Genomic DNA, 25332 nt, shown 5'->3' with positions numbered 1-25332 from the left:
TCTTCCCAGTGGCTGGTATGGAGCGGTGTTTTGGATTTTTGCAGAACACTGAGTTGTTAACACAGAGTTGTTTTTGTTATTGCTGAGCAGGGCTTACACAGAGCCAAGGCCTTTTCTGTTCTCTGTACTGCCACACTGGTGAGGAGATTGGGGCTGCCTGGGAGGAGACACAGCCAGGACAGGTGACCCAAACTGACCACAGGGATATTCCAGACCATATCACATGCTCAGTATATAATATAGGGGGAAGAAGGAGGAAGTGGGAGGGAATGTTTGGAGTGATGCTGTTTGTCTTCCCAAGTCACTGTTACTTTTAATGGAGTCCTGATTTCCTGGAGATGGCTGAACACCTGCCTGCCCATGGGAAGTGGTGAATGAGTTCCTTGTTTGGCTTTTCCTTCTGTGCATGGCTTTGTTTTCCTTACTAAACTCTCTATAACTCAACCCCTGAGTATTCTGCCTTTTACCCTTGTGATTCTTTCCCTGATCCCACTGGTGGGGGAGCAAGTGAGTGGCTGTGTAGAGCTCGGCTGCTGCCTAGGGTAAAACCACTACACTCTTCTGAAATCAGAGAAATTTTACTCTCTTTCAGGATCTGTCTGCTTTCAGCAACAGCCAGGAATGATGGTGACTGTGTCACTTGACAATGTTACTCAAAATGCAAATTAATATGAATGCTCAGTGGAAACATTAATTGCTCTTAAAATACTGAAACTGTCCCTGAATAGCAAGATACTGACTCCTCAGCTTTCCACCTGTGCTTTTTGCAGTTTTAAAATGAAGTTCCCGTTCATTGTGGAGGTTGGGAGAGGAAAGGAATGAAAATGTGCAGCTTTTTCACAGATGCTGTAACAGGCATTGCAGGTGGGGCCGCGTGAGCTCTGTGTCATGGGGCATGAGGAGCCTTCTGCTGCTGTGCAGTGAGTGCAGTGCAGTGTCTTCCACCTGATGGCCCCAAATCTGTGCACTTTGGCCACCTGGTGCACTCTTTTTAGGCGTTCCTAGGCCTGCCCTGGGGTTTTGACTTTGTGTTAGCTTTTGTCAGAGGGGCAGTTAGGGTAATTTGCAAGTACCTATTAAGGGGCAGGGAAATTTGAGACAGCAGAGCTGGATCATCATTCTTTATAAATCCTTTCTTTTCCTCCTTCAGCTTCAGTTGTAATCCCAAAGTTCCTCATCAATAGAAGAGGACTGACCAAGTCTGACTTAATCCCCTGGCTGCCTTTTTCCTGTAGTAGAAAAGCTCCTGGCCAACAAAGGCTGAAGCTCCTGTGTTTGTACTCAGATGGGACACAGATCTTTGAGCAGTTTCTGGGAAGACTTCTGTCCTGCAGGATGGGTGTGAGCTCTCTTAGCTCTCTTCTGCCCCTCTGGACACAAAATTGCCTTGGAATAGATCACTGGCATCTTCTAGACTAGGGGGCCTTTGGGATCCCTTTGGGGCTGGGATGTGCTGGAGAAATGAGCTGTTAATGAGCTGCAGCTCCTTGCAAGATGCAAGCAGTGACAGCACCCGTCCTTGGGAAAGGTGCTGCTTGTGCAACAGTGGAGTGCAGGTGGTCTTTGCATTTCATCTGTAGGATAGTTGGTCCCTTTAGGCACAAATTACCTCAGATGTCAGTGGCTCTTGCTAATGGCTTTGTGTTAAAGTGTTGATCTCCTTCCCAGGCATCCCCCAGATAGCTGCCTCCTGGCCATCACCCTTAAGATCTGTACTGCAAGCCAGAGGGTAATAATCCATGGTGTGCCCAAAGTTCCTGATGCTGGTGGAGCAGATCCTACGTGGGTGGGGTGGGGTCTGGTGGGCAAGTTACAGCATGAAAAGAGGATGGTAGGTTTCTGCTAGGCTGTGTGACAGAAGCTCTCAGCCTAGGAGAAACCAAACCCTACACTGGAGGAGGGTTCGCTGACAACCTTGTGAATAGGTTTTTTTGTTATTTTTTCCCCCTCTCCCATGAGTGGTTTACCCATCAGTTACAAAACATATTGCTTGGCAATTCCAATTTATCATGGTGAGAACTGCTTCCTCCTTTGAACTTTCAGAGGCTGCCCACATAATAGGAACATGGTTTATCTTCCATGCACTCTAGGCAGGGAGGAAAGTAATATTTTCAACCTCTTTTGATCCTCAGTGAGAAGGGCTGTGTGGTTATCTTTGAAACACGAAGAAGATCTCTAGAAAAGGGCCTGTGGGCTGCATCTGTAAGGCAAAATTTTTACCTGTGGATTGTCAGTGTATGAGCTTAATTTTCTGGAATGATCCTAGAGCAAAAATATCTGAAGTAGTGGCCACTGGGTCTGTGTAGCTTTAGAAACAGCAGCATAAAATCAGGCTGCTTTTTAAATTTGAGTTATTTAATTCCCCTTCCTCTCCTGACTTCCCTTATGCTAACAACTGCTTTCTGTCATGTCCCTACTAAAGCAGGGAATGCAAAATTGCAGGGCTGTTTAAGAGCTGCTTTGCACAGAGCAGTGTGTGGCTTGAAAACCACAAGCTGAGCAGCAGCTGGCAGTAGAAGCCCAGCTATGGCTCTGGAGCTGGAGCCAGGGTGTCAAGACATGGCCAGCTGCAGCTGCTATGAGCAGAGGCAAAAACAGCCTAACAAAGCTGGATCTTAACCTCAGCCCCTGACCTACCCTGGCGTTTCTATCACCTCTAGATGAAAGGACAAAAGCTACTTTATTTGCTTCTCTTGAACTATGAAAAAATGGTAGTATTAACTGTACCACAGGCAAACTGGGTGTATTCTTTTTGTTTATTGCATAAACAGCAGCAGCCCAAGGCACTGCCAAAACACAACCTTGTATCCCTTTGTGGGATACAAAACGAGGAGCAGTGGATCACTCCACTGAGTGGGTGCCAGTTGTTGCAGTGAAGCCCTGATCTTGCAGTGAGTGCTCACTGAACAGAGAAATAATGTAAGCTTGACTCTTATAGAGGAAATTCTCCATGAGAAAAACTCTGGCCTACAACGACTGTGCAACTAATTTGGTTTACTACAAATAAGCTTTAGAGAGCAAGAGTTTACTGCTTCTTTATGAAAGTGTAAGGAGATGGTTTTACTATTTTTCCTAAGTTTGTAATGCTTTGGGAATTTCCTGTTGTGGAATGTGTGTCACTTACAGTGGGAGTGGTAAACAGTTCAAAAAATCCCTAGCCTGGACACATCCAAGGACATGGTGGGACAAAAAAGGTCTAAAGTCTTCCCAATTAAGGTGAGGAAAAAAGATTTTCACCTGAATTGCAGGTGAGTTGAAGACAGATTTGTGGTTAGTGTTTTTTAGTCTGTCCTGCCAAAAATCTTCCACTTTGTGTGTATAGTAAGGCAAGAAAGGGACAAATGCCAGTATCTGGGAAATACAGCTATGGAAGACAATGAAAGGAGGTGGAGTTAGTATCTTGCAATAGAATGCAAAAAAGGAAAAAAGGGTGAAACAAAGAAAAGCCTGAACATATTATTATGTATAATTTGTTGTTGTTATAGCTGTGGTGTAACAGGTTCATGGTCTCATCTGGCCCTGCTGTTTTTCCTCTCTTGCTGTGCAGTTGAACCTGGTAAATAAGTATTTTCTGTCTCAAGTATTTGCTTATCCTCTTCCTAGAAACGAATACTTACCGCACCCCTCTCTATGGGCAGCCCTCCTGGTGGGGGGAAGATGATGCAAATAACAAGGAAGAGAGAAGGCAAGAGGAACATTACTCAGGTAATGGAGGGGATGTGCGGTGGGAGAAGATAGGGGACACAAAATTTTGGAACACTTTTGATATTTACTGTTTGAAGCCATCCTATTTCAAGACTTGTAATTACTACTTCTTTTTTGTGCTTGTATCTGCTCATTCCTGTGTGTAGGTTGCTGCTGCTGAAACTGGAATAAGGGGGAATTAAAATGTTTTCCCTAAAATATTTGGCCATTAGAAACAGCAGTTATGGAGTAAATCAACTCTAAGTTTGTTTTAGAGTTAGTTGTGTAGCTGTATCTGTTTCTCACCTCATCATCCTTGGGAACCATTTGGTCTTAACACTCCTGTTGTTGTCAATCTGTGTATATGGAAGAGGCATCTTGTTTTCACTTGTGCAGTAAACCTGAAGTTTCCATCAACCATGTGCTCTACTGCATAAAGTGTTTTATTTCAATGTACACACAGTGTATCTATTCTCTAGCAGAGGGGGGTTGTGATTAGTAGCCCTTCCAAGAAGTTGAAATAAGTGAATTAAGTAGTAATGAAAAAATGTTATTTATAGTTTTTTTTCCACTTTTGTAGAGAGATCAAAAGAGATAACCCAACATGAAGAGGAGCTGAATGGGAACATTTCTACTTATAGAGATGCCCAAGAACAATCTGTGTTTGCTTTCCGGAGAGAGCCAAGTTATTTTGAGATTCCAACTAAAGAATTTCAGCAGCCATCAAAATCTCCAGAAACACAAGTCCATGAGATCCCAACAAAAGATGTTGATGCTGTGGTAGCCCCTGTGGTACAGAGTCATGCCTCTTTCACCATTGAATTTGATGATGGTACCCCTGGTAAAATAAAGATAAAAGACCATGTAACAAAATTTTCACTCAGACAGAGAAGACCCTACAGTAAGGACCCAGCTCATACAGAAGTGATGTCAGCAGAGAGCAAAGTGGCCGACTGGCTTGTCCAGAATGACCCAAGCCTGATGAGAAGGCAGTCTGCAGGAGATGATGTTTACAGTACCAAGAGTGACCTGCCAGTTCATGTAAGGACGCTTAAAGGTGAGTGAATGTCTTGTCATGTGGACATAGCTCTCTGTTGGCCATGCAAAATACAGCCTTTCATAATAAAATATGAAAACCCTTCTCCTATCAAGGAGAACTGGACTTAATTATTTCTGCTCCAGATTTGCAAGATGACGAATATTCCTTTAATGACTGTTGATATTTTGAATGCAGCTAGCATGCTCTTCACCTGGCCCTGAAGTCATGTGTGATGTTGGCTTGGGAACACTAATATGACTCTTCTACATCTATAATGCCAGCTCAGCAGTAACTGGTTGAAAAAAAGATTTTGAAGTGTCTAAAGTAATTTCCATATGGTCAGGCAGGCTGATAAACACAGATATTTCAGTGAATTTGGTTCTCTTTGCTTCTCCTAGCTGATGGAATGGCTTTTCTTTCTGACTGACCAGAGGAGTCTAAGCATGATCATCCTGCTGCCTTTTAAGTGTGATCATCTGGTAACGACCAGAGCAAGTTGGTTGGATGACAGAAATTGCTGACAGAGACAATACCAGTAGAGTTGAGATACACATGATCCCTAGTAGAGGAAATTGTTGTGCTTGTAGGAAAAGGTTTCTTCTAACCGAAAGCTTTTCTGAAATCCTGCTCTGTTCAAAAACATTAGATTTAGTCAACTTGTGTCTTGTTAAGTGTGTCACTTGTGAGGAATTCTTTGGGGATTTTCAAAGGTCTGAAGTGAAGTTTGGAGCCCAGTTCCTAGAGCAGCTGGTGGGACTTATATGATTCTGATGCAACTTGGAATATGTTCTGCAAGATTTATGGTTGCTTGGGTGTCTCTCTTGGGCCATCCACTGATCAGCTCAGCGGAGATCAGTGATTCCTCCATTCTCCATGCCTCGCCTCTGGAAAAGCTGTTGTTTTGAACTGCAGCTTGAGCTGACAAAGTCAAATAGAAGATTACCAGACCTACTTGTGCTTGAGGTCCTACTTAAATAAGAGCTATACCTTGTTTTCTCTTAAGGAATATTTGCTTTGATCTTCTTGAAAAAGCCCCTGCCCAAAACAAAACCTGTCATAATATGAAGTTTTACATATTACACCTCCAAATTGCTGGTTTGGGTACATATTTTTGAGAACCCTGTAGGATCATAAAGGTGTTATATTCAGCCATAGGGTTTCATATGGCATGGAAATTGACCTACTTTGTTGGCCATTGCTTGGTTCTAGTCCTTCCCAATAAGGGACAGCGTTGAGGTGCCCTGTTTAGTTGTTTAGGGTCTTATTTTCAGTGTATTGTGACTGTGTGATGAAAGGGTTTGTGCTGGGATTTTTTATGTTATTGTCATATTGGATTTTGTTGGCTTACAGGAGAACATTGTCAGGGATAGAAATGTACTTCAGTGGTTTTACTCTTTTCTCTTGGAGAAAACTAGAGAGTTGGGCAGTTGTTGCTGTTGTGATGCACAGGAGCACTAGAGACTGGCTGCATTTGCCTCTCTACAGTCCATAAGGCATGGAAAGAAGCTGAGGTAATTCAGGGTGTAATTTGCATATCAAGAAATCGACGCTGGACATTTGATTAAAACATAGAGTGTTGATGGCCTGAGGAGTTGATCTGCCTCTGCTTTGGCAGGTGTCATTTATCTACGATAGCTGTGCAACGTGTTCTTCCGGCAGGGCTAATGTTGAAGATGTCTTGGAGGCTGCTGGTGGCTGCCTACCAGGTTTGGGTCTCCAGGATCAGAAATGCTCTCCACTGGGGCTATCTGAGTTTTGTTCACTTCCAGCAACAATGTAAATGTGGTGAATGTAAAGCCCAGTATCAAGACTACAGGGTGTTCAGGTCTTAGCAGCTTGAGGGGGATGTGCATGATGTTCTTCTGGGGCATCTGTGAGCATGGTGCATGTTTTCCTTGTGTCCTCACCGTTTTGCATTCATCAGAGCTCTTAGTTAAGACCTTTAATTTAAGAACTTTCTCTTCCAAGGGTGAAGCTTATCAGCCCTCAGGGCACAATGCAAAGTTTGCTGACTTTCTTCTTGAGTGTATTAGCAAACTCTTCATAGAATTGACTCCTGGGTTGAATGGACCTTGCATTAAATTGTAATCTTTCACAGTTAACTTGATGTAATAAATGGTCTTCACCCATGAGTCGGGAGAACTTGCCAAGTTGGTTTGAGCAGTTTTCCTTCAAACACGTGGTGTTTTAGCCAGTATATCTTGCTACATATTACAGTCTAGAGCGCAGAGACCTCTTTCCCCGTTCTCCCGATGACAGGTTCCTGGTCGTTGACTGAATCGTGTTGTGTGCCTTCACACCTGTTTCCTTCTCCAAAAAAAGGTTTGTTTTTTGTTTTACTTTTAACTTTTTGTTTTAATTTTGACTTTTTGTTTTACTTCAACTTACTTTGAGTGTCCTGAGCTAAGGTGCTGAGAGGCAGGCAGGCACTGATACATAGAGACAGTTGTAAAGATGGTTGTTGCTAACTTATGTTATGAAAATATTTATAAACTTAGTTTAAGCTTAGTGAACTCTTAATAATGATTTAACCTTTGCTTGGCTGGTGATAGGATCGTGTAAGTCATGGGGGTGTCATGGTGTGATTCTTAAATCTCCAGGAAGAGTAAAGAATCCTTCAAATCCACTTTTCTGTTAGCCTCTGGTTTATTTTTCCGTGTAGAGGTGGGTGACATGGGTGCTCAGTGATGCATGTGTTTGTAATGCAGTGATCTGATCTTTCATCTTGGGTATTTGGCTTCATGGTATGCAGTGTGAGGGTTTTATTTCCTGATCCTGCTGAGATATTTCTGCTCTGTAAAAGAGAAAACCTAGTGAGGTGGTCTTGGACTACAGTAGTTGGATAGAATGGCAAAATAATCTCATGTTTTTTATTTGAATTGAAAAAGTAAAGAAACAAAACATTAGGTTTGTAAACCAATCACCATCAGAATCAGAAAAAATCAGAAATCCATGAGGCTGAAAGTACTTCTTGAATTCTTTTAAAATGAATAATTAACTTGATAGCCAACCAGTGGTGAAAAGTGGGGTCAGGAGAGAGCTGCCTTCTCTTTATTTCTTGTGATGGGGTGTAGTCCTGGTACCACACAGATGTCTTTGGAGTTTTTTAATCTTACAGAATGCTTTTCTTGTAACTGAAATTACAAATTTCAACTGGGAGGTAATGGCAGGCCCGCAACAACTGAGAGTACGAAGGTCAAATCTGCATGCCTTGTTTCCAGGCAACAGGCACGAGGACGGGACGCAGAGCGACACCGAAGACCCCAAGGCGGAGAAGGAGCCGACGACGCCGGGCGGGGAACGCCCGGCAGAGCAGACGAGGCTGCAGCGGCAGATGAGGCGTGACCCCCACGAGATGCTGCACAACAAGCAGGCCTTCGTCATCGAGTTCTTCGAGGACACGCCGCGGAAGAAGCGCTCCCAGTCCTTCACGCACAGCGCTCACTCATCCCAGAGCGACACGGATCCGGGGCTGAAGAGCAAGGTTGAAAAGCGCAAGAACGCATTGCCGGCGGAGAAGCCGGGAAATTCAGTGCCGCCATCCCACCTCGCAGCCCAGGCGGGCAAAACCACCAACAACTCCTGCGGGACCCAAAGAACGAGCTCCTTCAAGAGGGACAAGACAGAGGATCGGACCAACTCTTCGTCCTCCTCTACTCCCAGAGCCAAAAGTTATGGGAGCGTTGGGAGGAAGTCGAAAATGGCTCAGGATTTTATGGCTGAGTACTTGCGTGAGACTGCTCAGTCTGGGAAGTCAAACACCGAGAAACCAGCCCCTGTGCCCATGCCAGTAGCTCCACGTGTGGTTATATCCTCAGAACCAGAGCCTGCCTCTGCTCCACCTCCAGAGGTGAAGTCTGCCCAGGGCAGGAGGAATGATGAGGAGGACAGCGTAAGCGAGACAGGCACGTACACCATTGAGACAGAGTCGCAGGACAAAGAAGTGGAGGAAGCGCGGAAAATGATAGATCAGGTAAATGCTGCTTTTCTGTGCTGGGCCGGTGAGCTGAGGGCTGAAGGCTTGGAGGGCCTAAATTGACTGTTGCCATGAAGGGATGCAATTGGGTGCAGCAGGGATTATAGTTTGGGGTGGACAGTGATCCTGGGTGATGTGTGCTAAGGACAGGCCCCAACAAACTGTGATGCTTGTCTTTAAAAAATCACATCAAAACAACAAAATTACAAACAAACAAAAAACCGCAGAGTAAAAGAAGCAAAATAAGCCCATGGCAAAGAGCTGCTTGCTTAAAAAATTGGAATTTGGAAGCAAAATGGAAAGAGAGGGTTTGCCATCTGTTTAGAGGAAAGGCAACACCTGAATAAAGATCAGGCTGATCCTGCTGACAGCTGTGGCTGGGAGCAGCTCTGCTCTCTAGGACTGCTCCCAAGGCTCTGCCTTGGCATTGCATCACCTCCTGCCCGCTGTTGTGAAGATGGGAGCTGCAGCCCAGCACTGATGCATCATCCCATGGTAGGCCACAGGAAATGCCAAGGGCTGGTGGTTACAAGCCTTAGTGGCAGATGTTTCTGTATTTGGCTATGCCTGATTAGAAAGGCAGTGCTTGCTGTCAGGGCAAGCGGCAGCCTGCTGAGATAGCAAAGGGTGTGATGTAGGGCAGAGGCAATCCCAGATCTGTACTTACTTGGATTTTGCAGCGTGAATGAGTGCATAAAAACTAAACTCCAGAGATGAAGGAGGTTTAAGAAGAACCCACCCAACTAACCAACCGCAGGGCAAACGAAAGTTTGGCTGATTTTCAGTTTAACTCTCATCTGCGGTCTATTATGAAAACAGAACTGGCAAGTTATTATGAAGATTTAGTGAAATGTAGTCAGGAGGATGGCAAGGTTTAAAGGAAGCCTTAATTAAACCTGGCTTTAGAGCTTTGTATACAGTGTTTATGAGCCTGGATCTAGCTTCTCTTTTGTTTTTGGTTACATTGGTTCCTTACATCTTGTGTGAAATGTGATCGGAAGCTTTCAGGGCATTGTATTTAGGTTCAGGGCAAGGTCCTAGTCCTGACAATGGATGACTAATAGTTCTGGTGGAGAAATAGGAGGGAAAATGCCACAAAAGTACAAATATTTTTGGGGAGTAGTCTTGGCAGCCATGTGACTCTGGCAGACAAACTGGCCAGCTTCTGGCCCAACTGTGCCATAGCCTTGGTGCAGTGCGACCTGCCACTTGTGAAACAGCTGATAACTGAACCTCAGTGCTTCTGTCCAGGAAGAATGAAAATGAATTCTGGCCTTACTTACGTTCTGAGGTGTTTCTGTTCTTTATTCCTCCACCATTGCAAGCACATTTTTTTCAACAGCAGTGAGTGGAGATCTTTATGGCCGTCTCTGCATAGCCAAGGCACCCTCTGTGGTGTGTCTTCCTCTGAACTTCTTGCAGTCAAGTGAGAGGAAAAAGCCCTTCTGAGGCATGAGTCTTGGTCACCCCCCCCATAGGAGGCCTGTTTATCTTCTGGGGCAATCTGTGCAACGAGCTCAAAACACTCACCCATCTCAGAGGTTCATCCTGTCCCAGTTCCTTGTGGCAGTGCAGGGCTGCTTTGTTCAGCCCACTTGCAGCTGCAGTCTATGAAAAGCACTGAGGATGGAGCTTTCCCATTTTCTCTGTCTAAATCTTCATGAATGAGCTGGTAAATAGCTTTCCCAACACTCATCCTAAATTTCTCTGAGCTGAAAATGGACTCCTTTTCAGTGAAAGTTACTGCTGTTAAAGGCAACACCCCTGAATAATGAGGGAGAGAGGAAAGGTGGGTGTGAGTGAAATTCTATGATTATGTATATTTAAAGCTGCTACAGTGGAGTACAGAAGAAAATCATTTACATGGTTTGTATGGAAGCATTGGCAAGTGTTTCTGGCCCCTTGGGATCATAGTTTGTGTGTGACTAATGTTTCACAGATTTTCACAGATTTTGGCTAATGTTTTTCTGTTTCCTTGCATTTTAATATTCCCATGCATTTCAGGTTTTTGGTGTTCTTGAATCGCCTGAATTTTCCAGAATCTCTTCAACCTTTAGACCAATAATTAAAGGTGAAAAAGATGACTCTGGTTCTCAGCATCTAATCAGTGAAAATGGCACTAGTCAGAAGTCACCCTTGCTCCAGGCATTTTCCTCAAAAGCTGTGAATGGGTCTCAGGCTGAAGCACAGGTACGGGCAGTCCAGGTGGATTTCCTGGGATGGTGGAGGTGTAGATGGGTTTTCTGTCTGGATGTGAATGTGATATGTAGCTTGATTTCCATTTTGAACAGACTGAGTGATGTCAGTATGAGAGGAGAGATTTTGTGGCTAGGATTTTGTTTACAAACCCTCTTTCTGACCTCATCTTCCCCACCTTGTTGTAGATGTCTGCAGCATCTCAAGGGAGTCAGAAGTGGGTGTCGAGGTGGGCGAGCCTTGCGGACAGTTACTCTGACTCTGGCTCTGTCTCTGGGCAGGGTGATGGAGCTGCAGGTAAGTCTCATCTGACACTGTGGTTTGAGGGTATCTGAATCTAAACCAGGATGATAGGAAAAGCAGAAATTAAGGTCATCTCTGCATCTGGGTGTAGCTTATTTTCTGTTTTAGCTGCATTAGCTGGAGATGGGAAGCATGGAGTGAATTGTTCCCAGGGGACTGAAGACAGAGAGAGCCTCTGGTTTGCATTTTGGAGTTATTCAAGGGGTTCTTAAATGTTAGGTTTGACATGACTAAAGGGAACCTGGGAAGGAGAAAGCTTGTAAGGGCTTTGGGTGTTAACCAGCCCCAAGCTGTGATTCCTTGGACTGTCTTATGATGCCAAATGAGAAACCCTTTTGCATAGCCTTAGAGTTAGTTCCTTACGTGCATGTTTTTTGTGTGATTCTCCTGTGTCTAGCTGTGCCGAGAATTTAGGCTGTTCTGGGATTTGCTGTTGAGTGGCAGTTGTAAAGGGTGGAGATCAGCACAGAAAACTAGATATGGTGGGGGAGAAATGATGGAGTCTGATATACTCCAGCTTCCTAACTTGGAAGACGCCTTACAGACCCTGTGGTCCTCTTAGTGTGTGAGAAAAGGAGAAAAGCACTTTGTTGGCTTTTGCAAATGTTTTCAAATTTTTGGTTGGGATTACTTGTCATACCTTGTTGCCATCGACAGCTACAGATAGATCCGCTAAAGATTAGAAGGAATCTTTGTTTCAGAGATCATTGCTACTGTTTTCACACCATGTAGGATACCTAACTCCTGGAGTGCTTGTAATATTACCATAGCCAAATAACCAGTTATCCTGGTATTTAAAGGTGTTATCAGATATGGAGGCCTGGCCAGAAGCATGGGAGAAACAGGAACACTCTTTCTATGGAGTGTTAGTGTCGCTGCTGATAAGCCCACACATGTGGGGGCAGCGAGCTCTAATTCAGAGTCTCTTGATTATTACAGGGTCTTTCTCCTGGGACTTTGCTCTGGGATATGGGTGTAGGAGAACTTGTACTGTGAAAAGCACAATCTATTTAGTCAAATGGCCAATGTTGTTTAGAATGGCACTTAAAACACTGCATCACTGATGTCTGATGGCTTTTCATCTCATTCCTGTGGCCTGATTGATGCTAGATGCCAGCAATGTCATTATACTCCACAGTGCTTGTAGTGAGAGGTATATTATGGGAGAATGAATCTGACTTACTACCTTGAGAAGGGAAGGTGTTGAGCAGTGTGATTCAGCAAAGGAATTAAGTTTAATGGCTGTATTGATAAACCCAAGGGAGCAGGCACCAACCAGGCCTGCTGATGTTCATATTACATAAAACCTTAGTTCTAAGCAAAACTTGTGAGTGCTTTGTGGACTTGCACTTTGCAAGATCAATCTCTTCCTAAACAAATAAATAAATAAATAAGTGGCACAATTTTACAGTAATTGATTCTTTTCCTCTTAACTCTCTTCAGAAAGTGGGGTACTGCCAAAACCTGGGGAACCAGAAAACTCTGTGCCCTCGAGAACAAGGCGCCTTCTTCCCCAGCTCCCACCAAGTGATAAATCAGACAGCCCCACTCCCACGGTCCTGGTGTGCCAGGAGTCCTATTCGGAGGTTACCAAGAGAACCATCGTGAAGGACCACTGTGTGGAAGCCTATGGAGATTCCAGCAGCCGCCTCTTCATCCAGGAAGACTTGGATCCAGATAGCCTCAGCGATGCCAGCAGATCTGATGATGGCTTCAGCACGGAAAAAGGCAAGAAATATAAAGAGAACAGCAAAATGCTAGAGCAGATGAGGGAAGACAATAGATCAGAGAGCCGGCAGCCAGGAGCCACCCGGATCTCTCACGTGAGAGCTGTGAGTGAGCCAGTTTCTACTTCGTTCTACATTGGTGATGACAGCAATGATGCAGAGGTTCCCTCCAAGCTCTCTCTGAGTGTGTCCCACGCTCGAGCAGACAAGGACAGCAAGGATCCGGAGTTTTCCTTCAAGTGTGCTGGCACACCAGTTTCTGGAAAGCCACCGGTCAAAGATGTCAGTGCTTATATAAACACGGCTGGAAAAGTTGTCATTTCCCTTCATCAGAGTCTTCCTCAAGATCAAGAAAATGTGTCAGGAAAGGAAACGGCATCTTTTGTTAGACAAGAAAGTTTTACCAAAGATAAATCAAGCAGTGGTGTTCCGCAGAATAAACTCCCACATATTTCAAGTCACCCTCTGCTTAAAGATTTAGAGGCTGTTCGGTCAACTCGTATGGACTTTAGTCAGGACACTCATCTTCTGCTTAAGGACACTGAAACTGCCTTGGCAGCACTGGAAGCCAAATTGCTTGGTCAAAGCCAACAGCTGGAGCCATCAGAAACTGCTGGTCAGCTGGAGGACTCCTTGTCAGGGGACTCAGATGTAGACACGGCCAGCACAGTCAGCTTGGTGAGTGGCAAAAACGTCCCAGCGAGTGCCCCGAAACGCAAAGCGGTTGTGAGCTTGCAGAAGGAGAAGTCTTCCTCCACACCATCCATCCAGGACCAGTGTGGGCAGCCCAGCGCTCGGGACAGGCTGACGGAGAAGCGGAAAACACAAGCACCAGAGGCACCCAACCCCAACCGAGCAGAGGCTGCCAAGCGCTTCCAGATGAAGCGGAGCGCTGGGACTCGAGGGTCACTTGACTTCACAGATGACGAGAGAAGTTCAAACTCGCCCTACCTGCCAGTCCCAGATGCGGTTGTGTCTGACCACGAGCACTCGGTAACCCGGCCTGTTCCCAGGAGGAAACCTTTCACTCAGACCACCAAGGAGGACCAGAGCAAAACGACCTCGAACGTGCAGAAAATCCAGCAGGTTCTCACCCGGTCCAACAGTTTATCCACCCCACGGCCCACAAGGGCCTCAAAGCTGCGCCGTGCCCGGCTGGGGGATACTTCGGACAACGAATGCGTGGATGCTGACAAAACAGCCTCCAACTCGGATGCCACTGCTCAGGGCACCAAGCAGCCCACAGAGACAAAGAAGCTCTCCCGGCTGGACATCCTGGCCATGCCCAGGAAACGGGCAGGTTCCTTTACAGTGCCCAGCGACTCGGAGACGGCGCAGTCGAGGACGGGGTTTTCGGGCCGCAGCGCCGAGTCCTATCGCAAGACGGGCGTTTCGGAGGTGAGAGCTGCAGCCAGGAAAACAGCAGCTGCTGCCTCTGCCAAGCAGCCTTTCAGCAGGACTCGTTCAAGCAGTGTCAAGTATTCCTCCTCATCATCCTGTAAGTGCTCCTGCTTTATGTTTCTCCCTTCTTTCCCTGTTTCTGACTTACAGGCAGCACATGGTTGCCAAGGATTAGTGTCATAGTAGTAGAGGTGCTGCCTTGGTGAGTACAAAAGTCTGTGTTAATGAGCAGCACAGATGTTGAGGTTTCATATGGATTTGGAGACAGCTGAGCACTCTCATACTCAGTGAGATGGTATTGTGGTTATGTCTGTGAGGATACTACAAATAGCTACTTATTTTTTTTCCTCCAGTGGTTTGTTTTTTGAACAACCAGTTGCCATTTGACAGCCATATTTTTGTTTAAAAAATAGAATTTAAGGCCTTTCTAGTGCTACAATAAATTCTGATCTGTTTTACTTGTAAGATTCAAAGTTTTCTCCCAGAGAGCTTATAATGATGTTGGTGACAGCTGATGTCCGAGGTGGCAGGTTTGAAGGCATTTGAAACTGAAGAACAAAAAATATATGTCCCTGTGTTGTGAAAGCTGTTCTCTTGTTGTTCCTGAGAATATAAATACAGAGCTAGACACTTCATGTTGATTACCCCAAGAGATTCACACTTCTGTGTATTTTCACTGACTTTTGCCACAGCTAAGGCAGGTTCACAGCTGGGGTTCCCATGAGGCAGAGGTGTGGGGACTCCATTGCCCTGCAGTTGAGTACTCAATAGACCCTTGAAATATCAGCATTTATCATATTGAAATCAGACTTCAGGGAACAATTCAGACTTTAGGATGGTAATTGGTAATGGGAGATTGTTCCTGAAACTTTTGGTCTAAGTTCAGGTCTATGCCTGTTGTCCTTGACCTGCCACAGGTGTGGCAAAGCAGATGTGTTTGCTTAGGATTTTAGGAATGATTAGTAGCCAAAAGGACACGAAGAATCTCTTTGGCTGGATTTGTCAGTCCTCTTGAGAAGAATGCTATTTTCAGCAGTTTAATGATTTTGTAAGGGGTCTTGGAGTTCTGGATGTGTCCTTTAAGATATTTTCATACAGCTGAGTACTTATCTCTCTTGCAGTATTCATTTCTATTGCATGCTAAAAATGTTATTTGCTCCTTGTTTTGATTTGGATTGTTTTAGTGCATTCAGCTTCACCTTTAATTTTAGTGATTTTTTTCTTACACACTTGTATATGCATGTAAATCAGAATGTGATTAAGCTAAAAGAATATGTACAGTCTCTTCTCTTGCCTTTTTTTAAGATGATGCTATTATTAACTTCTTGTTAATACTGATAAACAAATTTAAAGCAAGATAATGTGGTCAGTTTTCCAAACAGGAGGTGCTCTTTGCACTTCTGCCTTTGGACCACAGGCTTCAAATCATTCGGAGAAAAATGATAAGTGTTGGCCAGTTCTTTATTTAAATGAATTGGTTTTTGATTTCCACCTCTGTAGCAGCATGCTAACACCTTTCCTTGTCCATAGTTGCAGCAGATGATGCTAATCCCTCCTCTGAATTAGTCACTCTTAAAATACTAACCTCCTAATTCTTTGATAGGATTGTGAACCCTGTGCAAGCTCTAAGTACACGCTGGTGTATTTCGAGCTTCATTGTGCTTGCTGTTGTGTGATCCATGCTCCTGCACTAATGCTGTTATAGACATAGTAAAAAAGCAGCTAGAACTCCCTTCCTGCAGCAAGAGTGACATGTTGTTAAACTGGACTATTGCACTGTGCCATCAAGACTTTTTTAGCATGATACAACAGCCCTTGAAAGCTTTGAGTGTCAAGCCTAGGGGATAGGGAGGCAGATGTGGCTGATTTATTCCAGGAGTTCTTAGTGTTTATCTAACCACAGGAGTTCCCAACTTTCCCAATGGGAGAAAGTTAATCTCACTAGTGGAAGAACATCATGAACTTTCTGCCTATGAGACAAGAAATGCCAGTACATTGTTGGGCCATCTGAAGTAGCTTTCTCTGAAAGTCACAGATAACATCAGAATAATCCAAGTTACCAGTTCTGAGAGCTAAAGGCCTGTCTCCCATGCTCCTCTGTGTACACAATTTGTTTACTCAGGGTAATTTAAATTATACTGAGGGAGCTGATTCTGATTTCCCTTGGTCTACAGAGATGAAAAATGAGTCTCATAATTTCAAAATTGCTGTTCAGTGTCAGGGTGACCTCTTGATTCTAAAACTGCATTTAAAAAAAGAGATACAACTCTATGAATTGAATATGAGCAAATTTATTTTTATTTTACATATATATATATATATATATAAACATCCTAAGCCAATACATTGTTATAGCTATGGATGACATAGCAATGTCTAGGAATACTTCTTTTACTATACAATAATTATCTATAGTTTTTACCTGCATCTTACACGCCAGGTTAGTTGGTTTTGTTCATATGGTGTGTGATGCTGACTTAATTTATAGGTAGTGTTTCAGTGTTAGGATTGTCTTGGTAACACAGTGAAGTTTTTCTGTGTTGTAATTCTAAATTACTCATCTGGTTCTGTGTTTAGTGGGTCTTCATTCTCCAGGGGTGGACAGAAGGGAATGAAAGGAATACTTTACCTATAGAGAGTATAGTGAGGCAGCAAACATTGGGAGCCCAGTTTTCAAACAAGGACACCTTGACATTTCCCATGCAAGGAAGACCTGGGTGTCTGGAGATCTGCAGAACAAGTTGGGATAAGTGAGCAGCTTCCACTTGGCTCCAGGGCTTGGAGCCAGTCCTGACTGTGAACACTTCCTTGTAGAGTGTCATTAATGGGGAATTGTGAGGCAGGAGGTGAACACGGGGTGTGGACTCTTGCAAATAACACCAAGCACCACAGTCTACTCTTCACTCAAAAACCCCTCCTTCTGCTTGTACTTGAAGCTAATTAGAAAGGTATCTGCAGGCTTGAAAATTGGGCTCTCTTTAGAAAAGGACTTCTGTGGGACTATGAGGAGTCTGAAATGTGTGCTACTTATACACAGAGCTTCTGTGCATGGAAAGCCAAGTCTGTGGTAGTAATTTACTACAGTGGAGGCGTTAACACAGTCATTATGATTTTCCATTGGAATTTTCCACTCCAAATTTGTACAGTGAATGGGAGCCATAGAGGGGCTCAACTTTGAAATAAGCTCAGAGAATGTGGTGTTTTAATTTAAGATCTGCACAGAAACTCTCCTTTCCTTGTGCTCTTGGGCTAGTTTTGTGTTACCTTTCAGCCTTTTGTAGTTACTCTTGACTACTGTCCTCGGTCTGAAACCAATTCATTTCTTATAAGCATCAAGGCGGAGACCACAGGGTTCAGATTACACTTCTACTTCGGAGGAGGAATATGGCTCAAATCACAGCTCCCCTAAACACAAACGCTCCCATACTTCAACAGCCACACAAACACCGAGGATGCGTGGCTCTGGGCTGGGCAAGCAGAAGCACAACGGCAGAGAAACGGATGAGGATGAAGATTTTGATGACAACCCTGACCCCTACAACTTCATGGCGCAAACTGCAGAGATAGCAGAAATAGCCAGGTGAGGTGGGCTTTATCTGTTAACCCACGAGTTGAAAATGGGTTTTTTCTCCTTGTTGTTCAAATCAAACCCAGGTGTGGGGGGTAGAAGGAGAAATTCTCTCCTGTTGTATGTGTGCCCACATCTCCTTTGTATATGGACATTGACGTGGAAGGGTTTCATGAACCTTTACAGCCTGGATGTGCTGGTTGTACCTTGTATCTGCAAAACGCCATGGTGCAGGGCATTGTCTCTTGGTTTGTTTCTTGTTCAAGCAGTGGAAAGTCTAATTGTTTATACCTGCATAACTCTGCTCTCTGCTGGAAGTCACAGTGTGTGTTTGTGTATATGGTGTGGTGGGTGTGAACTCTCCTAATTCTCTGCAGAGGAAGTCAAATGGATTAGCAAAGACTGAATATGTAAACTGTTGAAGCTCCTTTGCCTGAAGCTGGTCAGGGAGCAGTAAGAAATAGCTGCAGGGCAGAAACCTCTTTGCTTGGCACAACTGAATCTGAACCTGTCTAGACCTTGTATATAAATGAATCGTTGCTTAGCTTGATGTCCCTGGAAACGGTACTTGCTGTGTACTGGTGGTCTGATGGTTGCCTGGAGGACTTCAGCAACAGAGCAAATAGATTCTTTTTTTAAACAGTGGCATTTGAGGTTTGTCATGTCTAATATGCAACTGTGTTATGCCAACTTTCCAGAAATACTGGTCTTCCATTGTACTGGCCATACTTGAAATACTTTTGCCTGAGGAAGCTGCCTTGTGTCTCCTTTTGGCCACATCGCCCTCGCTGCTGCCACGCTCACCTCAAAAGGGCTTTTCTTGCTGAAAGTTGCTGTCAAGCTGCTAGAAAGTGTGTCAGCCTTCAAACCAGGCTGCTCTACCTGTGCTGCACAAAGTGTGTGTGTGTGTGAGATGCCAGCTTCCCTCCCAGCACCGGGGAGCGCTGGGGCTCTCAGCAGCTATAAATAAAAAGGGTTGCGTCAGACTCGTCTGGCGCAGGGCTCTGTCACAGAGTCTGCCTGGTAATTGCAGTTCTGATTTCCCTTGCTGCTCCCGAATTAACTGGGAGGGGTTTAGAGGAGTCAGGGAGAGTTAAAAGGGAAAATGCCACTTGTTTACAGTACTGAGTCACATAATGGAAGTGTTTGGTGACAGCTGTATCCAAACCAGCACAGAGAGGGGTTACCTTATGCAGGCAGCTCAGTCTGCATTTTATTAGTTCAACATTTTCTTTCCAAGGAAATGTTTTGATGAACTGACAGTTTTATCACGTTGCTTGTTTTCCTTGTGGGTGCCTTCCAATTTGGAATATTCCATAATAACATGGGTTTTTTTGGTTGGGTGGAGTGGCTCTTTTGGTTGATTGTTTTGGTTTTTTTCATTAAAAGAAGACAGTTGTTTCAAATGAATCTAAGTAGCTGTAAGATTAGCTTTTCTCCTAGAAGATTTCCTTTAAAATTACCACAGCAGCTACTTCTGGTCTGAAGGGTTTTTTAAAAGCTGTACTACCAACAATCCAGAGACTTAGGAACTGTTTTTGAGCTCTAGAGCAGATAGAGCAAGGTCCTGCCAACACTGAGTGTTAACTGGACACCTGTCAAGGGGCTTGAAGTTTCAAGATTTGTTTTCTGAAAACCAGATCCCTCTAACGTATGCCGTGCTTATCCTCATAGTCCCATAGCTCTTCTGGAGAATGTGGAGACATATTGTGATTTTCAATCTACAGACCACAAGGAAAATGCAAGAGAAGTTGAGGTTTTTTCTTTAAGTAAAAAAAAAGAGGTTTTTCCCCCCCTGTATGTACTTTTTAATGTAAAACAAAGAAGACCCAGGAAGAAAAATTAACTGTACTGAATTAAGAAAACAAACAAGAGAATGAAGTAGAGTGAATGGGCGGGGGAGCAATAATGTAAAATTTCGTTGTGGATTGTCTCTACTTTCTGGCAGTGTGTAGTTACTAGAATTTGCTTTATATCAGTTCTTCACTTGGAAGCTGGATTCAGGTGGGAAGTGGGATTTATTTTTTATGCAGCCAGAATGTTCCTCAGCACTCTGCCAAAGCAAGCCCAAAAAACCCTGCTTGCCCTAGCCTCTGCAGAAGTTATAGTTCCCACAAACCTTTTGTGGCTCATTTTTTATATGTTATAAATATGAGGCATGTTGTATTCTGTGTCCTAATGGTTCTGCTCCATTTAGGCTCAGCCAGACCTTGGTGAAGGATGTGGCCATCCTTGCTCGAGAGATTCACGATGTTGCTGGAGATGGGGACTCACAGAGCTCCTCGGGGACGGGACTGAGCCCCTCCCTCTGCTCTGTGCCCAACACTCCAGCTTCCACCATATCTGCCAGAGAAGAGGTAAGGTCTGGAATCTGAGATCTCTGCCCCTAGTGCTACCTGGGGCATGGCTGGGCTGGGAGACCAGGGCAGCATCCCCAGTTGCTGCAGCACTGAAAAACCTTCATTTCTTGTCCTCCTAAAAAGCACCACCAGAAAGACCAGCTGCAGCCTATTTAGGGCGCTCTTTATTTTGTCCTCTCTGCCACAGCCAGCTTTGCAAGAATCCTATCATTTCCCAAGGCTCTCAAGGCTTCTGTTTGGATGCTGGTCCCTGAAATTTACATCTGAGGAACAGGATGGAGGGGATGTGTTGTGCTGCTGTGCCAGGGAGCCAGAGCCTTCCTCTTTGTTTCACACAAGGCACTGACCGCGTGCACTGGCTGCACTCTGTGTCAGCTGTGTTTTTGTACTTTCTGCCAGGACTGTTGAAATGCTGTGCAGGTGTTGCTTGAATCCCTTCCCTCCATCTGAGTATTGATGGGAGGAGGGCAGGGACTCCGGCATCTGGACAGGGAGGCAGGCAGGTAGCTTGGGAAGTGTTGTCCCCCAGCCCTTCAGTGAAGCTGTGGCTTCCTCCCAAACGGTGCAGCACAGTTTGTCTGCACTAGGCTGGGAAGGAGAGAGGCAATTTCTTAATTTGTTTCACTGGTGCTGTAGCGCAGGGACCAACTCAGCTCAAATTTGGCTGCAAGGTCACCAGGAGGCTTCAGCTGCTGAGGCAAAATTGCCTTTGCAATTGTTTAAATCCAAATTCCCTCCTGTGTACTACCTGCGTGGGCTTAAAAAATGCACAGCTCTCTGCTACTCAGATGGTTCCCCTGGCTCCCTGTTGTCTTTGACTCTTGTGAGAATTGCAGACCCATCCTAGGGAGGGTTCAAAGCTGAGACCAAACCTGTTACTCTGCCAAGAGAGTCCTTGGAAGCCTGTGATCCTGCTGTGATCAGCACTAGAGGTGCAAAGCAGAAGTTTAGGGAGATACCCAGAAGATCAGGCAAGTGTGGCTGTGGTTGTGCTAAACTGAGATCAGTTGCAGCCTGATCAGGGAGGGGTTTGTCCCTGGGCCTTTTGGAGCCAAAGTGCACAAATGTTTCACAATAACTGCAGGCTCCAAGATAAAGTGTTTTATTGCTTTCTTTCCTTGCAAGTGCCACGCCTGCCAAGCTGCCTTTTGTATTATTCTTTTCAAGCAGTAAAGGTGACATGCCTACTGTACTTCTGACTTGCAAATGAAACATTTTACTGGGCTCCCACTTGCTTACAGAAAAGCAGGGGAGGAAGAGCAGCATCCCTGCTTTTTTTGGAGTGCCACTGAAGGGTTGAACCATAACTCAGCTCAAACAGAGGGATGTTCCCAGCTGCTGGAGGAGAACACCTGGAAAACTGTGTTTCTGCTCCATGCAAAATGACAGGCTTCAAAGTGTGGTGATGAATAGCAGAATCACAAACCCAGGATTGCTCAGACCTGGATCAGGATTTCTCTGTGGCTTAGCAGTGCTGCTATGTGGTCAGGAGAGCAAATTCAGGACTGTCACACTGTAGGGAGTGCTCCTGGCAGTGCCCACTGCTAGAGCAGTTTTTGAGATCTTAGACAAAGTACTGATGGGAGCTTGTGAAGACAGATCAGGAGCCATAAGCTTTGGTGTGTTCAGGTGGTGGGTGAAAACACTCTAAAGGCTTCTAATGAGGCTCCCTCTGAGCAGGAGTGGATATCAGCATGACTTCAGCAGGGCCAGCATCTGGCAGGCCGTTTGAGTACACCCAGAGTGCCCCAGTGCATCAGTGTTGCTGCCTGACATGATTGATAGCCAGGAGCAGGTTCCATCAGCAGGACTTTCTGCTGGCACTGCTGAGATGTGGAGCCAGATCCTAGCTTGGGATCCTAAACAGTGCAGCTTGGGGGTCTTGCTATGAATGCCAACAATATAAACTGATGTGAGTTTAATAAACAGCCACCTCATCTTTGGCACTGGACCAGATCCAGCACCAGTGCACCGCCATGCCTGCTTCCCACAGTCTTTGTTGAAACTGTGCTGAATTAATATTTTGGCCTGATGCAGAGAAGCTGCTGGGAAATGTCTGAAGATCAGTGTGTGTGATGCTAAGCACTGTGAATTTTATAAGTGTTTATCAAACAATTTTACGTTAAATAATCTAGGAAAGGACATAGTGATGAGAAATAGCTACCATGGTTATAATAGTAATATATTGAAAGATCTGATAGAAGGAATTATGTGAATAAGGAAAGTTTTCTCTGTGTGGCTGTCTCTTATGTTGCAATGGTTTATGTAGTGTTGTATGCCATTCTGCATTCTAGTACTAAATATTTATATCTATTCCAAAAAAGTGGGGGAAAGTGAAGGAAAAATAAGTACTGATACTGGAATCACTTTTGAGTGTTTGATGCTGTACCAGAAACATCATTTGGGACTGGTGTGTGGTTTGCCTCAAATGAACTGCTTTTTAAATTACTTTTATTAAGAAGCTTGGTTAAAGTTTAAATGAGAAGTATCCTCTTATAAGTTAAGGTGGAGCCTTAGATTTGAATCTTATTCTTCATGTTCTGTCCTTTCAGGTTCAGTGTTGGCTTGGATGTGTGCCAGGGAGGCTTTCCATTTCCCCAGTGTATGTTTGGGGTGGTTTTGTTTTTCTAGCCTCAGCTGTACAGTTTATGATAAGATAGATTCTTGTCATAGAGAGCTGAGTACTGCTACAAATTAAGAAAATTTTTAAAAAAGAAAAGACCACAGAACAAAAGAAAGAGTTCAGCAAGGGTGAAACCTTAATGATTCCTGTTTACCAAAGCCTTGGGTTGTTTGGGATGCCTTACTTTGTGGGTGTGTAGGTTTTGCAGGACCCAGCTTTCTGCAGTGCTCAGCCATCAAACTTAAACCTCAGCTGCTGCAAACTCAGTTGGGTTGGATCATCCCAAATCACTTGGCTACTTCTGCAAATTTTAGCCCTGCATAAAATTCTTTTGGCAGGTCTTCTTTAAAACAAGTTGATAATGATGTAACAAAAACTAAAGAGCCTGATTAAATTTAAGTTGTTGTGTAACATACTCAGTATGAGTATTGGTATGATAAGAGGAAATGCTTACGGGGGTGAGGGAACAGGAAATGTGAGAACAGAACAGGTCATGTACAAAATCTCCTGGGATGGTGGAGCAGGTGCTGTCCTTACCTTGTTTTCAGCTGTGCTGAGACCTGCTCACAGTAGGAATATCCCATTGCACTTTAACTCCTGCAGTCAGCCTAACTTACTGTTTCTGTGCTTGATGAAAGGAAGCTTATTAGCTAAATATTTTGGCTGTTCTGCCCCTGTGCCATAATATCTCACACCTGCTGCCCGTGTATAACCCAAGTGCTGCTGCATAGTGTGGGGAGCCTGGACCTTGGATGGCACACAGTTTCCTCACAAGGAGCTGTGTGCTTTGCCAGCCAGAGCCTCTTGGGTGTTCAGCCCTTCCCCAGAGGGCTCTGGATTTCACTCAGCAAGTCCAGTTTGGAGTAACTGGGGGGCTGCCTGAGGCCACCTCAGCAGAACTGGCTGGTGACCAGGATCTCCATGGGCTTCAGTGCATGATGGTGGGTGGGCACCAAGTGCTGGTCCTCAGGAATGTGCTTTTGGGAATGTCAACCCCAAATAACCCCAAACCCTGTGTTCTCTTTGATACTTGCTGTCACAGTCATTCACTAGCATTGACCTCTTTGTTTCTGTTTTAACACAGATTGCTCGTAGATCTTTTCGGCTGGCATATCCATCTCAGGTGCACTTTCCATCCCATTATTTTTGTATCTCTGTCTTGTCACTGTTATTTTCTTCCCCTTCTTTTAAAGTTTTTGTCAGTAAACTCACCAGGAGTAACTGTCTTGTCATTTTTGTTCTTCCTGTTAATTATTTGCTTTTTTAGTGGTTTTGTATTGCTTTTTCATCTCTTTCATGTGTTACTAAATGGTTTCTGATTTATTTTAGTGTGTCTTTAATGTTGCATTGATATATTAAGACATAGGATATGGGAAAATAGGGTCCTTTTGAGTTTTAGCTAAATTCAAAAAAGACAAAGATGTACTTTTCCATACGTGCTCAAGACTCAAAATTTTGAAGTAGAATAGGCCCACAGAGTTTTGTGGTATGACTCCAGTGGGTAGGCACCTGCAGGACTGGGGTCTAGTAATTTGCTTATGAGCCCATACCTGTCTGAACACGACTTAAGTGAATCAGTGTTCCTCTAAATCTGGAATACCTGCAGTGAGTGCCTGTGAGCCTGCTTTCCCTACTAATTTTTAATGACTCATTGCTCATTATTTCCAAGTTGGTGCAGCACATTCCAGAAGCAAGTCTGAACTACCAGAAAGTGCCTCCGGGATCAGTGGAACTGAAGGATTTTGACCAAAATATGAACGACAATAGAGAAGAGGATCCCTCAAGGAAAACAAGGACAAGAAACCGTGAGGAGGCAGGCCACCCTTTTTTTTTAACTTTATATATGACATTGCTTTAAGCTACTGTATGTAAACTTGTTGTTTGTAAGCTGCCAAAGGAGGCTGCTCAAAAAAAAAAAAACAAAAAAACCCACACTTCTCAGCAGCACTTCTCACACCCCTGATGTGTGGGTATAGAAACAGAGTTCAAAAAGAAAAAAGAGGAACAGAACCACCCATCTTGCCAGTAGTGACTGAAAGTTTCCTCTCTTGTGTAAAATGCCAGTAAAACCTGAGGCTTGGTCGCCTGTTTTTGGGAGGACACATTCAGTGTCAGAGCCTTCTTAGGCTATTTCACTGCTATCTTGGAGAAGAACTCAAACATCTCGACGTGTAAATGTGAAGCACTGATAGTTTAATGGCACCTTACTGTTCTGCAGCTGGCACCCTGGTTAGAGCTGCTCTTGGAGCAGCAGTGGCAGGATCTGGGCCTTAGGAGGGGGCGTGTGACTGGTGCTGTGGCACAGCTGGCTTGCTGTGCCCTGCAGCCTGTGAGCGTTGCTCCCTCCAATGTTACATGCAGGGCGACCTGCACATCACTGGGGGATGCTGAAGGGTGAGAAAGCCTGGCCTGCACTTGAGGCTGGGGATGGTGTTGGGATGAGGGGTGTAGCAGG

The 25332-nt window shown here is 44.6% G+C and overlaps 1 protein-coding gene across 9 annotated transcripts in view; it reads left to right on the top strand.

Moving 5' to 3' along the window:
- The window catches only part of CEP170B (centrosomal protein 170B), a 57928-nt gene that overhangs the window by 25188 nt on the left and 7408 nt on the right, over window positions 1-25332 (top strand). For 2 of the 9 annotated variants that reach the window (XM_064423131.1, XM_064423132.1), the window contains exons 7-17: window positions 3604-3705; window positions 4265-4741; window positions 6983-7045; window positions 7945-8696; window positions 10704-10889; window positions 11084-11192; window positions 12642-14423; window positions 17657-17906; window positions 20092-20251; window positions 23962-24000; window positions 24547-24690. In XM_064423131.1, the coding sequence (XP_064279201.1) occupies window positions 3604-3705; window positions 4265-4741; window positions 6983-7045; window positions 7945-8696; window positions 10704-10889; window positions 11084-11192; window positions 12642-14423; window positions 17657-17906; window positions 20092-20251; window positions 23962-24000; window positions 24547-24690 (4064 nt within the window). Of the gene's footprint in view, window positions 1-323; window positions 364-3603; window positions 3706-4264; window positions 4742-6982; window positions 7046-7944; window positions 8697-10703; window positions 10890-11083; window positions 11193-12641; window positions 14424-17656; window positions 17907-20091; window positions 20252-23961; window positions 24001-24546; window positions 24691-25332 lie in introns of those variants that run through there. The other 7 variants (XM_064423137.1, XM_064423135.1, XM_064423134.1 and 4 more) reach the window with 7 other exon arrangements.

This window comes from Passer domesticus, chromosome 6 (assembly GCF_036417665.1).
Source record: "Passer domesticus isolate bPasDom1 chromosome 6, bPasDom1.hap1, whole genome shotgun sequence".
Classification (NCBI taxonomy): domain Eukaryota; kingdom Metazoa; phylum Chordata; class Aves; order Passeriformes; family Passeridae; genus Passer; species Passer domesticus.
Note: the sequence above shows the minus strand (reverse complement) of the source record. Positions and strands in the feature narration are given on the sequence as shown.